The 14028-nt window shown below is 26.7% G+C and overlaps 1 protein-coding gene across 1 annotated transcript in view; it reads right to left on the bottom strand.

Annotated features, from left to right (window-relative positions):
• Window positions 1-14028, bottom strand: part of LOC117175946 (serine-threonine kinase receptor-associated protein) — a 20742-nt gene that overhangs the window by 3854 nt on the left and 2860 nt on the right. Inside the window, exons 2-4 of the mRNA XM_033365815.1 lie at window positions 10104-10402; window positions 9742-9971; window positions 6160-6296 (exon numbers count right to left, since the gene is read on the bottom strand). Coding sequence (XP_033221706.1) covers window positions 6160-6296; window positions 9742-9971; window positions 10104-10402 — 666 coding nt within the window. The remainder of the gene's footprint in view (window positions 1-6159; window positions 6297-9741; window positions 9972-10103; window positions 10403-14028) is intronic.

The following is a 14028-nucleotide window of genomic DNA, read 5'->3' as shown; positions in this document are numbered from 1 at the left end:
ACTTGTACTTTGAAAATTAAGATATCTTGTAAGTTTGATGCTTCATAAATAACTTGTGTAGTCAGGAGAATTCTTCTTTGTCACAAACGAATTTTCTACTTTTTCTGAGAAACAATGATAAATACGAAAAAAATGTTTAGATTAAAGTTTGCACGACTAAAAAAGTTTTGCGAAAAATGTTTCTTGTTCTTTTGCGATATTTTTCATAGTTCACGAAAAAAATTCAAAAACTACATTTTTAAAGAGAAAAAAAATCTCCCGGCTACAAAAATGGTTTAGTTGCTAAGATGCCTTTCTTTTGTTAGTAGAAACTTAATAAAAATGTTTACAAAAATATAAAGAATGAGGTTTTCGCGAAATTATACTTTGTCCACGTTTTCAAAATTTGAAGAAAATAATAAAAAAGATTATATTAATTAATTTTTAATTTTTTTCTGAAATACCGCTGCCATTTTTGTTAATTTTAAACCTTTTTTCAATTTTCCAGCGGATTTTATAGAAAGGCGATGAAAGCTATTAGAATCTAAACGAACAATATTAAATATCTCAATTGGCCCGCAAGTTATAAGGGTTTAAGGAAAAAAATCGGATTTTTTTAAAACAAAGCACAAAATTAAAAATACTCACTAATTTTTAGAAAAAAATCTGTTGCAAATCGGAAAAATACGTATCGTCAATTGTCTTTAAAAGCAACATATTTCGCCAATACTGGGAAAAATAAATATCGTTGAGTATCTTTTACAATCCAATATAAGTCATAAAAAGTAAAAATTTTCTACTATTTTTGAAGTACTTTTGAATTTATTGCCACTATTTATTTTTGTTCTGACAAGTTATACATTTAATAAAAAATAATAAAAAATACACCTCAAAATCTGTGCATGAACTGCTGCCAAATTCGCCAATTTTTTGTATTTAAAAACTTTCCGCATAACTTTTTTAGCCTTGTATTATTGAAATTTCCTAGACTAGTAGAAAAAGTAATGTTTTTGCATATTTTTAATATGTTTAGGAATAAAATTCATAAATTTTTTAGCGTTTTTATTCGATAAATAATGAGATTAATATTTATTTATTGAAAATTCGTCTTTTTGGTTCTAAAATTGATCTTCTTAATTATGTGAATTTTGGATAACCCAATACTTCAAATTTCTAAGAAATTACTGAATTAAAAAAAAAACAACTAATTTTCTGCCAAAAAGGTGAAATCTAATTAAAAAATATAATCGTTGATACTTTAACCAACAAATGATTTAATTATAAATTAAAAAAAAATAAATTCATTAAAAAAATCTAATTAAAAAAATAAACGATCTTTCACCCAAACAGTTCGACTTGTAACCATAACAGATTAAATTTCTACCAAAAGAGATGATTTGTCAACCAAATAAGATTTTTCATTAAAAAAAGAAAAAATATTTCAACCTGACCGTTGCATTTTTGCTAAAAAATATGGAACTGATAATTAAAAAGATCAATTTTCGAACCAAAAAGATGAATTTTCACCAAAATAGTTTAAATATAAATAAAAAAGATTTTTCTGTCAATGAAATTGTCAACCAAATAATACAATTTTTAACCGAAAAATAATTGAACTTGTTTGAATACTTTTTTCAATTGCAGGGTGGTCATTTTTTTTTTTTTTAATTTTTGTCTCCCGATTTTCTTCCAGTTCTCCCGGTGAATATTTCGGATTTCTCCCGGTTTATAAAAAACTTAACTTTCTTTGCAAAACTCACGGTATAAATTGCAGAAGTCGATAAATGTCAGAAAACCTTTTTGCAAGAAATTAATTTATTTTAAAATCACATAATAAGAAGAATAATGAAATTGTTGTGTCTAATAAAGGAAAGTACAGATAAGCGTTTTATTGAACGCTAGCAGCAAATGCACATGCGCAGATCACGCGTTCCTGTCTCTGAATTTTTATTTACTAACATAAAAAAAAATGTAAATTTAAACATTCATTATTAAATCAAATGTTTAATATAAGATTTTAAATATTTTCGAAATAATAGTTAATAATGAATAATTTCGAATTGCAAGCTCTAGAAATATAAAAAAAATATACCAACGATTTTGGAAAATTTCAATATAAAAAGGAGTTGAATTGTATAATTTCTAAGTCGAAGCGCTAAAAATTAAAGAATTGTTATTTGATTTGGAGAATCACGAAATTATAATGATCCTAGATTTAAAACTTCAAAATATGACAATGTGAAAGCGTTAGAAATTGTATATTTAAGATTAAAATATTGGAAATTGGATAGTTTAAAATTAAAAGTAATTGAAATTGAATTCTATATCATTAAAAGCGTTCAAAATAAATAATTAAAGATTGAAGACTTTCATATTTGAATAATTTGAATTCAAAGCGAAAAAAATTTGACAATTTAGTATTGAAAACTAAATTGAATCTTTCACATGCTAAGCTTTTAATATTCTAGAATTTTAAATTGTATTGACATAATAAAATTACAAGTTAACATTAAAACTGATATAAAGACGTTTTCTAAAATGAAAAATGAATTACATTAGTTAAAATAAAAACCTTTTGAAATAAATAGTAATTTTAAATGGGAAACGTTAAAAATAAAAAAAATTATACTTCCAAACGTTGAAACTTAAACGAATCAGAACTTCATTTAAAATTGAACAAAATTTTAGTTACCAAAAATTGTGTTATTAAAACTTTTTTATACTCAAACACTTCAAAATTTCAATTATTGCAAATAAATTAAAATCGCTTAAAAATTAATAATTTTCAAACTACTAATAATGTATTAATACTACAATTACCGAACGTATCCTTTTACTGATGCATCAATTTTTTTATTTCAAATCTTCCTTGAAAATTATCATTCATTCTAGAAATTTTCAAACATAAAATATTATTCAATTTGAAATTACCTAGTTGTTTAAATTTCCAACTAAGATTCGGAGAATTTTACGATCTTAAATATAAAATTAAAAATTAAGATAAAAAATACAAAACAATATTGTTATGTTATGATTTCATCTTTGAAAATGTACAGTTTTATGCTTTTCAATCAAAAATTGCTTTATATTTACATCCAAAATTAATACATTTAAAATTGACTATCAAGGCCTTTGGTATCAAATTTCGAAATATTTAATAGCGAAATGGTCCTAAAATTTTGAATATTTTAATTTGAAACAACAATATATTGAAATTAAAAATTCTAAAATTCCACAAATCAATCTAAACATATATTATTAATCAGTATCATATGTAGTATCAAGTGACATTTAAAAGGACTAGGTAGGTTTTTTTTAAAAGATGTAATTTTTTCAAATCAGAAGTCATAGTCACTTTCACCATTACAAATTGCAGAATTTTAAATAGTGCGAGAAATATTGTAAGCCTTTAAAGTTTAATTATTCTAAACACTTTAAAAATAATCTAATTTCTAGCTGGGAACAAATTATGAAATTACGAAATACGGGAAATCTCCAGGTGTGATATTTCTCTCCCGGCTTTATACCGGTTTTCTCCCGGTGCAAGTTTCTCCCGGGTTGGTGGCCACCCTGATTTTATGTACTAATTTTAATTAAGATGAATTCTATATCAAAATGTACAACTAAACAGTTAAATTTGCATGTAAATCGATAATATTTATCATCATATTAAATGTTAATGTATACTTACTAATTTGATTAAAAATTAAATTTATGATTTACTATTAAATTACTTACCTAAGGAATTGGCAAAATTTGAGGTTAGAATTAGAGGTTTCAATAAACTACTTTGAACAACTTTTTTAGAATAAATAATGAATTAAACGTCAAGCGTGGAGCTTGTACACAATATTTTTAATATTAATGAATTTAATTTAATAACATCTTGTTATTTTGGTAAGCAAAATGTTAACATGTTCATATGAATTTTATTAAAAAATAGAGAAAAATAAATTTCTTATGATGTATAACAATCCATTCTTGCTGTTCAATGTATTCTATAATTGTAAGTTATTTCTACCATTTTATTTCGTTAAACCTCATTGGATTTTCCTTGTCCCAGTATTGGCTTATTTTGTGTCCCACTTAAGGATACACCCCAAAATTCTTGTTCCACTAATGGGCGATCTGACTAGCTTAAAAAACATCCATTTATATTAGATAACTATAACAATAATAATGTATTTTCCATTCTAATCGATCAAATAATGTATGAGTCACTTATTACAACCAGGGTGGCCGTTTTAATCGACGAAATAAATTTCCGGTCATTTCCCGGTTTGCAAACATTTTTCACGGTCAATGAAGTTAAAAAAAAGGAACACTAAAGCTAAAAAATGGTGCACTTGAGGTAATAATAAAAACTGAGCTGCAAATGAAAGCACTCAAGTGGAACTGTTAAATTTTGAACTTTTATCATTGAAATTTAAAAGTTTCTAATTAAAAAAATTTGTATTCAAATGCTTAATAATTTACGCGTATAAAATTAAAGGTACTAACATTTTTCAATATAAAAAAGTATAAATCCACGTTATCATTTTCAATGCTCTAAATAAAAAAATCAATGAATGAACTTTAAAAATCTCAAAATTATATAATTTTAAGGAATTTTAATCTGGAAACATTAAATATAGAAAAATTTAAAAAAAGTTAACAAAACACTTTTTAAATTAGAAATTTAGTATTTTCTATTTAAATAGTTTGAACATTTTTGGCACGCTTCAAAATTGTATTTCAAAAACTTGAGAAATCTAGAAGTTGTTTCAAATTAGTTTTAAATTTTTAATTATTTTTGAAAATTTTTCAGAACTTCTAAATATCTGTCAAAATTAATTGATTTTTATCTACAATTTTCAGAAAATTCTGCAAATTTTAGAATATTTCTTCGCAATTTGGATGTATAAATAACAACTGAACATTTATTATTTGTAGGCGAAATTTAGAGTAATTTTAAGAGATATGTAGAAGTTTTGAATAGATTCAAACTTAATGTAAAACTTCAAATGATAACCTAATATAAAACAAAATGTAGATTTTCGCAAATTTTAAACAAAAAAATTAGATTCTTTTTAAGAATTGTGAAAGGCTTCAAAAGAATAAAACATTTTCTTAAGATTCATAGGAAAATTAAAAATAATTTTTCATTTTGAAAAATTATTTTATGAGAATATTTAAAAAGTTTTTGAAAGATTTAAAGAAAATTTTCAAAAAAGATTCTAGAAGATTTTAAGAAAACTTTCTAAAATTTGCACGACAATTTTTAATCTTTTTAAAGCTCCTAAATATCTCTTAAAATTATTCCGAATTTTTTCTACAAATGTTCATTTGTAAATTATACATAAAAATTTTAAAATTTCACTTACAAATTAAGAATTTTTCAAATACAACAATTAAAATTGTAACGTTCAAAGATTAAAGGCTCTTAGAAATGTTAACGATTCCAGGCTTTGAGTATGTCAAACAATTCAGTTAAAGATTCTTTATTTTTAAATATTTTGTTTCAATTTACTTGTGTTAAATAAAAATTCAAATATTGCTAAATATTCAATAATTAATCTTTTTTTTCAATAAAAAATTTCAAATTGAACGGGTTAAAAATGGAATATTTTAGACTGAAACTATATTTTAAATGTAACAAAATCCTTTAATTAAGAATATATTATTATGAAGTTATTTTTAAGTTGAAAATAGTTTATAAACTTTCACGTTCACATTTGTTTAATGACTAAGACTTTCAAATTGAAACCGTTCAAGTTTTAGCGTTGATATCTGAAAATGCTTAAATTTTGAACTGTGTTAAAATCGCTTTGTCAAATCGTTTTTGTTCACTTTTTATTACTTAAAGTACAGATAAATTAAAAAAAAATATATTTATTTCCTAAATAAAAACATTTTTCATCCAAAATTTTCAACATCAAAGGCTTTTATTTTGCATTTGTTCAAGTCTTTCAGAAAGCATTTAAAAATTGTTTAAATTAAAAATGTCAGCTTAAAAATACGAACTTTAAATGGAAAATTTTTAAAGTAAAAAATGTTTGAATTACGGATTGTAAGTTAAATAATAGCATAATTGAAAAACAGAAAAATTCAACTAATTATTTTAAAATTGTTCAAATCGAAAGTCCCAGTAATGATCGGTTTACCTTAGGATAATTTTAAATAAAAAGTCAAATATCTTACCGATTTCAGCGCCAGTGCTGTAGTCAAATTTATACATTTTGAGATCCTCTCCTCCACAGACGAAAATAGAGCAGTCGGGATGCAAACTTGCACTATTGACTTGCGTGGGAACCGTGTACTCTCGTATCTTGGTCAATCTAGAATAAAAAAGGAAGATTTAGTAAAGGTGAGGCGTAAAATCCACGAGGCCGAGGATTGATTTTGTTCGAAGGTAAAAGGAAGTGATAGGAAATAAACAAGTTTGCTTCCTACTAGGCCAGGGCCATCGTAAAGAATGGCCGTACATGATTAAACTATTGTAATTTTAATTTTTTGAAAATTTAGAATTGTACAATTTTCAAGGGGACAAGGCCTCAAATAATTATGCTGGAGAGAATTTAAAAGGTATATTGTGATATTAAAAGATTAGGCAAATTAGTTTTTCTCTGCTTTCAATCCTCATCCCGCTCCATTTTGTCCGAATGCTGAAAAAAACGCCTCAAAATTTGAGCGAAATCGTTTATTATTTAGGGGTCGCGTAAAGACCATGAAGTTTGCCATTGATTTAACATAGGAAAGTCAGCTTTTTGTAAATCTAATATTTAAAAACGCGATAATGCTACAAATAATTCCGATTTTTAGTATATTCTTCAGAATTCGCCATAGAATAAGAATCACTCAGAAATTTTTAAGGTGAATGACTTTAAGTCACTCGTATGGGCCCACAAAGAAATCCCCACAATTGACAAATTTGAATTTTACGTAATATTGCGGTTCATCAGCGCTTTTTAAAATTATATTCACAAATAATCATTGATGCGTAATTTAGGTATACCCAGTCATCTGTTAACTAATTTTTAACTGTTTAAACATTTGGCTTTATCAGGTAAGTCGAAAAAATAAACGTTTTTTCTAAACTTTATAAGTTTTTAAAGAATACTCACACATGTTTGAAAAAGTTAAATTGTTACAACAATTGTATGTTTTAAATATAATATAATCATCATTTTAAAATTATTTAAACCAATTATTTCACTGTTATAATTCATTATAAAACTCATAGTGTCCAGAAATAACGTATATTTCGCAACTTTCCTGACAAAAAATGTTTTAAAAAATTAGGATGATTTAAACAACTGAAAATTAGTTAAAAGATGTTTGGTTATTCTTATTCTACCGAATAAAGGATTTTTATGGCCAAAAATCTTCGAAACGCGTTAACAAATCTCAATTTTACTTAATATTGAGATTTGTTAACGCGTTTCGAAGGTTTTTGGCCATAAATATCCTTTATTCGGTAGAATAAGAATAGCCAAACATCTTTTAACTAATTTTCAGTTGTTTAAATCATCCTAATTTTTTAAAACATTTTTTGTCAGGAAAGTTGCGAAATATACGATTTAACATTTATTTTTACATTTGTAGAAAAAAAGAAACAACCTTTTTATACAAAAATGGTGTAGTATTTAAATAATTTTAAACGGCTTTTTTATTATTTCAGTCATTAAAGAATCTTGGAAATCGTCATTAAACCTTTGAAACTTGTCGAATTCCTTCAAATTCTAATGTCTTCTAAAAATTCAACAAAATTCCTTGAAATCGTAAAAATTAATTAAAATAAATAGAAATTATTTGAAATTCCTTGGATAAATATTTAATTTAAATTATTCGTTAAATTTTTCTTTACAAAAAAAAAACGTGTAAATAAAATGCACGCAAGCTAAGAGCACGTTTACGCCCCAGAATGTCTATTTTCTAATATTAAAAATAAAGTATATAAAAACCCATAACAACAAATTTTTAAATATTAAGAGTTCAAAAATTTTTGAAACTAAATCTCCTAAAATTCTTTAAAATCTTTTCAAATAACTTAAAATCCTTCTTGACAGTTTACTAAGTCCTACAAATCCCTTGAAATGGTTGAAATCTTGATTTTGAAATCTTAGAAATTATTTGAAATTCCACGAATATAAATGACAGATTGTGGCTGTATGTACCGACATTTTGATACGAATAGCCGTATTTTTTCGGTGCGAGTAGTGAGATCTGGAAAAGGGACTTTTTTAACCCAAATTTCGGTAAAATAGATTTTTTCCGTACACATTGAAACTGCCTAAATTAAATTCAAATAATTGAACTGCTGTAAATATACCGATTAAATGACATAAACGCGCGCACAGAGCGCGTTTACGTCTCTAGATTTTTATTTTTTAATATTAAAAAAATACGTTATTTGTAAGTACCTAATATCAAATTTTTTAATTTTAAGAGTTCTAAAAAACGTTTGAAACGAGTTTAATAATTTAAAAAATTATCAATTCTATTCAATATGATAAGCTTGACAAAAACTCTTTCGTAATTTTAATATTTTTACGTACCTGGAGATCTTAAATGTTTCTATCAATATTGTTAGTTACAAATTGGTAAATGTTAAAAAGTAATACTTTTTAAAATGGAATAAAAATTGCTTATATTTGAAAAATCTATATGTACAATTAACAATTCAGAAATTGTTTAATTTCTAAGGTCTGGAAATAGGCATAGCATCTATTAAAACAATTTTAAATGCAGGAAGATTCTTCTTAAAAAATTGCCATAAAATCTTCCAGATTATTTTTGGACAATTTTGGAAATTTTCTGAAATCTTTTCCAATTTTCTCTTAAAAATAATTTTCAAACAAAAAAAAAAACATTTAAAATTTTCTCAGGAATGTTAAGAATTTCTCTATTCCCTTGAAACCTTTTAAAATTCTTAAAAAGCTTTGGGTTTCGAAATTATAAAATATATACATTTTGTTTGAAATTTTTGAAATCTTCACAAGATTAACATTATTTTCGAATACTTTCAAAAGCTTTACAACTTCTAAATATCTTTTGAGAGAATTCAATTTTCGTGCAATTTTTTATAATTCAGAAGTCTTATTTTCGGTATCGGTATTGCTCATATTCTACGTTTCTGTACATTATTCCATTTTTCTCGCCTCATTAAAAGTTTGAAAAAGTTGAAAAAATATCATTAAAATTTTCTCTTGTATAAATAATGTTTAGACACATTTGGAAATCAATATTATTATTAAATAAAATGACTTATTTGGAAATTTTTATTTATAAAATTGAAGGTTCAGAAAATTCGTAATCTTTATTAATAGATAAAAAAACTAAAACCGAATCCGGGGTTCGATAAAAATTTATGCGAGATCTCGTGACTTAAAAAAAAAAAAAGTATAAACATCTCAATTTATTTGTCTTATGATTAATAAAAAATATCAGAATTTTTCAAAGTTTTAAATATAGTTTCCGACTAGAATTTGTATTCCCGACTAATGCTCGGTTTTCCCAGTTAGTAGAATTCAAATTCAAATAATGCAGAGAATTAGAAGAAAACAAGGAATTCGAAGAACTCAAGAAATTCCTTGAATATTTTATTCCATATTTTGATAATTATATCATAGTTTATATATTTACGAATTTTCTAAACACATTTGTATAAAAATTGCGAAAAAATGGTTGTCTCGATAAAAAAAAAAACATTCTAAGATATTTTTGCAAGTCCATCCACCAATTACACTTGAAAATGTTGAAATAACAGAATATAAAACTTACTCCTTGCTATCCCAAAAGGAAACAACATTCGAGTGCGTAGTGGTGATTATTTTCCCGTCTTTAGAAACCTCCATGGAACTGGGACTCGCGGGAAAATCCAATCTTTTTGTTTCCTGGCCACTGGTTCTATCCCAAACTCGCAATGTTTTATCGTCTGCGCAGGAAACTAGAGCCGTATCATTGTTAAAGAATGTAACGTGTTTAAGGCTACTCGTATGGCCTGAAAATACCTAGAAAGAGAAAGTTGATGGATGATGGACGCAGGCCTTTGACCTTTGGTTTCAATTCGCAATAACCGGATTATTAATGAAGTTTCTTGCAAGTCAAGTTTTTTATTTCTTTCTTTCTTTTTTACGATATACCTGTGGTGCTGCTTCTGGTTTATTGAGATCATAAATGCGAACGAGCTTCTCATTGGAGGCAGTGCAAAGGTAATTTGAGTCGGCACTGAAATTGACTGACTTGACAATGTGATTGTGTTGAAAAGAGTGAATTTCTTCGCCCTTTATTGCATCCCAAACCTTTGCATTGAAGTCTGCAGCACCAGTTGCTGCTCGGGTGGCCTGAGGGTTCAAAGCAACTCCCCAAACTGCCCCCTTGTGACCCTCAAACGTGCCAATCCAGTCTCCTGTATCACCTTGTCTCAACATAGGTTTACCATCTGAAAGAACGAATTAATGTTTAGCATCTTTGTACTTTCTTTGAGAGAAACTAATTGCAAGTTTTTCATTGTGATCAATGGCCAAAGACGAAATTCAAGCGTTTATGTAATTGCTGTCCCACATGGGTCTGATAGACCCAGTTGTAATTTTCTCACTATTATATCTCCTAGGTTAATTCATGTAAATAATTAACTATTATTATTATTAAGAATAATCACTATTCAAGAAAAAAAAAGTTTGAAATATCCTGACGCCGTATAATCACTTAGCGCCTTCAGTAAGGCATAAACTTCGAACGGCAGTGATACGAATGTATTCAAGAGTCTCTCAGACCCCGGTGTGGTGTTTCGCGTTAATTTTTGGAAAGGTAAGTAGATTTTTTTGTACTTAATCAAACATTAATTAAGGGACACTGTATGCGCATTTTGTTGAATTTAGAGTTAATAAGCATTAATTAAAAAAAATATAGTGCATGTTTACGTAGTGTGTATACTATAATTACATGATTCTTGGAATTGAAGAGTCGTTCTACGGTAAATTGGGTGCATTCAACATTCGTCTATACTATACTTTGTTTGCGTTTAATGCGATTAATTACCAGTTTTGTCTAAATTAAAAAAAATTCAGCAATTACAATAAAAGAGCTTTCCTCTATGAACGCGAATAATCTACAATGTTTTTTCTTAGCCGCCTATTCAATCCTTCAATTTAGTGAAAATAGGAAATTGGGTAAGTTATAGCCGCTTTAAATAATTATACTGTTTTCAGCAGATTCAAATAAGATCATTTTTGTTTGTTACAGCGCATCTTTTCCCTACTGAGGAATCACCAGATATTTGTTTCCTGTATCTTATGTTTATAATTTTCACGAAGTACTACAAGGAGACCGCAAGCCTATAGCGAGGATGGTGGAAAAAAGTCCACAATCGCGATCGACTGTCCTCAAATTTTCATGTCTTGCCAGATGATAGCGCCACGTGCGGAAACTTTAGGAACTACGAGGACATGTGATGTAAATTTTAAACCGGTATAAAAATAAGTTATTAATGACGCTGTGCAATTGCAAACTGTTTGTGTTTAGTGGAAAAAAATTGTTGTGCAAAGTGTAAGTACTAAAAACCTACATAATAAGTGATAAAATAATATCGTGCTGTTTTTGTAAGGGCTGTGATTCGGGTAGTAGGGCACAGAAAGAGGTATTAGACGCAAAATCCTCAATATCTATACTTGCATTCTATTGTTTTTATATTCCTCTTCTTGTTTTAATGGCATTATTCATATAATTATATAAATTATACAAGCATTATCACTGCGTGCGTGACACAAACTGATAATTGACATAACCAAACTTAACCTATAAACACACTCGATACTCCGTAGCAGACAACAATTTCTAATTTTATATTTTCACTGAAGGGGCGCTCTAATCTGTGAAAGCATAAAACTCCAAGGACAGGCGATCGCGAACTGGCGCCAGTTAAAATACATGGCGTACGGTCTCCTTTTAGTACTTCGTGATAACTTTATTATTTTAAAATTCATAACCTCTATTTTTTATGCTTTTGAAGAGTCTTAATTTAAGGATTTTAACTTTTAAACTAATCAAGAAAATCACTTTTTACTTTAATGTTCGTGTCCCTTTAGGTTTCCAGTTATTAATTACCTATTTATATTCTTAAAAATCAAATTTGTTAACTTAACGGCGTTCAAATATAGGAGCGTGGGTCTCATATACTCACGCGTGACTCGTGTTTTTCTTTAATCTATAAATTTTTAGAATCATTATTAAATTAAATTTGTTAAATTTGTCGTTACGAATTCATCTTACAATTTTATTATTTGGTTCAAAATTGAATTATTTTATTTAAAATTCAACAATTTTGTTAAGAAGTCATACTCTTTGCTTGAAATTCAACTGTTTTGTTGAAAAGTCGTCCTTTCACCTTGCTAATTCAACAGTTTGATTGAAATTTTCTTTTTTTCTTTTCTAAAAAATTATTTGTTGATTGAAAATGTTACTATTTTGTTCAAGATTCATCATTTTGGTTTAATAATGTATCTCGTTCTGTAGAATTTTATACTTTCTTAGTTAAAAATGCAATTGTTTCGTTAAAAATTGACGTATATGGGTTGAAAATTAACTTCTGTTTTGAAAATTTACATTTTCGGGTTGAAAATTAAACTGTTTTATAGAAAATTCGTATTTTCGACTAGAAAATTATACTATTTGGTTGAAAATAGATGTATTTTGTTGAAAATTCGTCGTCGTTTAAATCCAAGTGTTTTTATTTTAAATTAAAATCTTTCGAATTTCACTCGTCTGCAAATTTTGACTTTCAGTCTGATAAGGGGTTTTTTCAAGATATTTTCGCAGGCTGAACACGAATTTGAATTCAGAAGTTGTTAATCACGTATAGTTTTGCAGAAAATGGGCGTTGAGTCCCCCCTCCCCCCGAAGAGACTTTTTTTTAGATATTTTTGCAAAAGGAATTGTTCATAAGCTACGTTACTATCTTCGGGGGGAGGGTCTCACAAAAACTACGGTTGGGAACGGGTGGGGGAGGGGGGCTCCCTAGTCAAAGAAACGTTACGCACCTTTCAGAATTTAGAGAAATTTTTTTCTAAAAGTATACTATTAGATGGTACTGTTTTTAGTACGTTTTCAGGTGATGAATGTTCTTCTTAGAAAATTAAACTTTTTGTTTGAAAATTTAGCGTTTTAGTTGAAAATTCAACTTTTTGCTTGAGAATTTTTGATTTTTTTTTTCAATTCATCTTTCTGGTAGTAAATTGATCTTTTTGCTTAAAAATTCTTCTTTTATAGTTGAAAATTCAACCTTTCGCTTAGAAAATTCTTGAATATTGTTAAAAATCAGTATTTTTTGGTAGTAAATTAATCATTTTGTTTAAAAATTTATCTTTTTAGTTAAAAATGCAACTTTTTGGTTGAGAATTAATGAATTTTATTGAAAATTCAATTTTTTAGGTAGTAACTTAATCTTTATGTTTAGGAATTCATCTTTTTTATTTGAAAATTCAACTTTTTGGTTGAAAGCTCTTGAATTTGATTGAAAATTCGTCTTTCTTGATAGTAAATTATTCTTTTTGTTTAAAAATTCATCTTTTTTAAGTGAAAATTCAACTTCTGGGTTGAAAATTCTTTAATTTAATTGAAAATTCATCTTTTTAGGCAGTAAATTAATCTTTTTGTTTAAAAATGAATCTTTTTATTTTAAAATTCAACTTTTTGGTTGAGAATTCTTGAATTTTATTAAAAATTCGTTTGTTTTCTGTAGAAAATTCATCTTTTTGTTTATAAATTCATCTTTTGGGGTAAACATTCAACAACTAGGTTTTAAAGTAGAACTACTTTCTATTCCAATATTGGTCGAAAATGGTTCCTTTTTAAGTAAAAATGTAACATTTTGTAAAAATTGAACTATTTTGTTAAAAATTAGTTTTTTTTGTTTTGTTTGATTTGATAATTCAACTCTTTTGCATATTAATAAGTATTGAATTTTTGGTCAAATTTCAAGAAACATGTCAACACTTACACTGAAAATCTCTTTTTTTTTTTTAATTTTAATTTTTTATTTATTACCTAAGTTTATAATTCACCACACGG

This window comes from Belonocnema kinseyi, chromosome 7 (assembly GCF_010883055.1).
Source record: "Belonocnema kinseyi isolate 2016_QV_RU_SX_M_011 chromosome 7, B_treatae_v1, whole genome shotgun sequence".
NCBI lineage: Eukaryota > Metazoa > Arthropoda > Insecta > Hymenoptera > Cynipidae > Belonocnema > Belonocnema kinseyi.
Note: the sequence above shows the minus strand (reverse complement) of the source record. Positions and strands in the feature narration are given on the sequence as shown.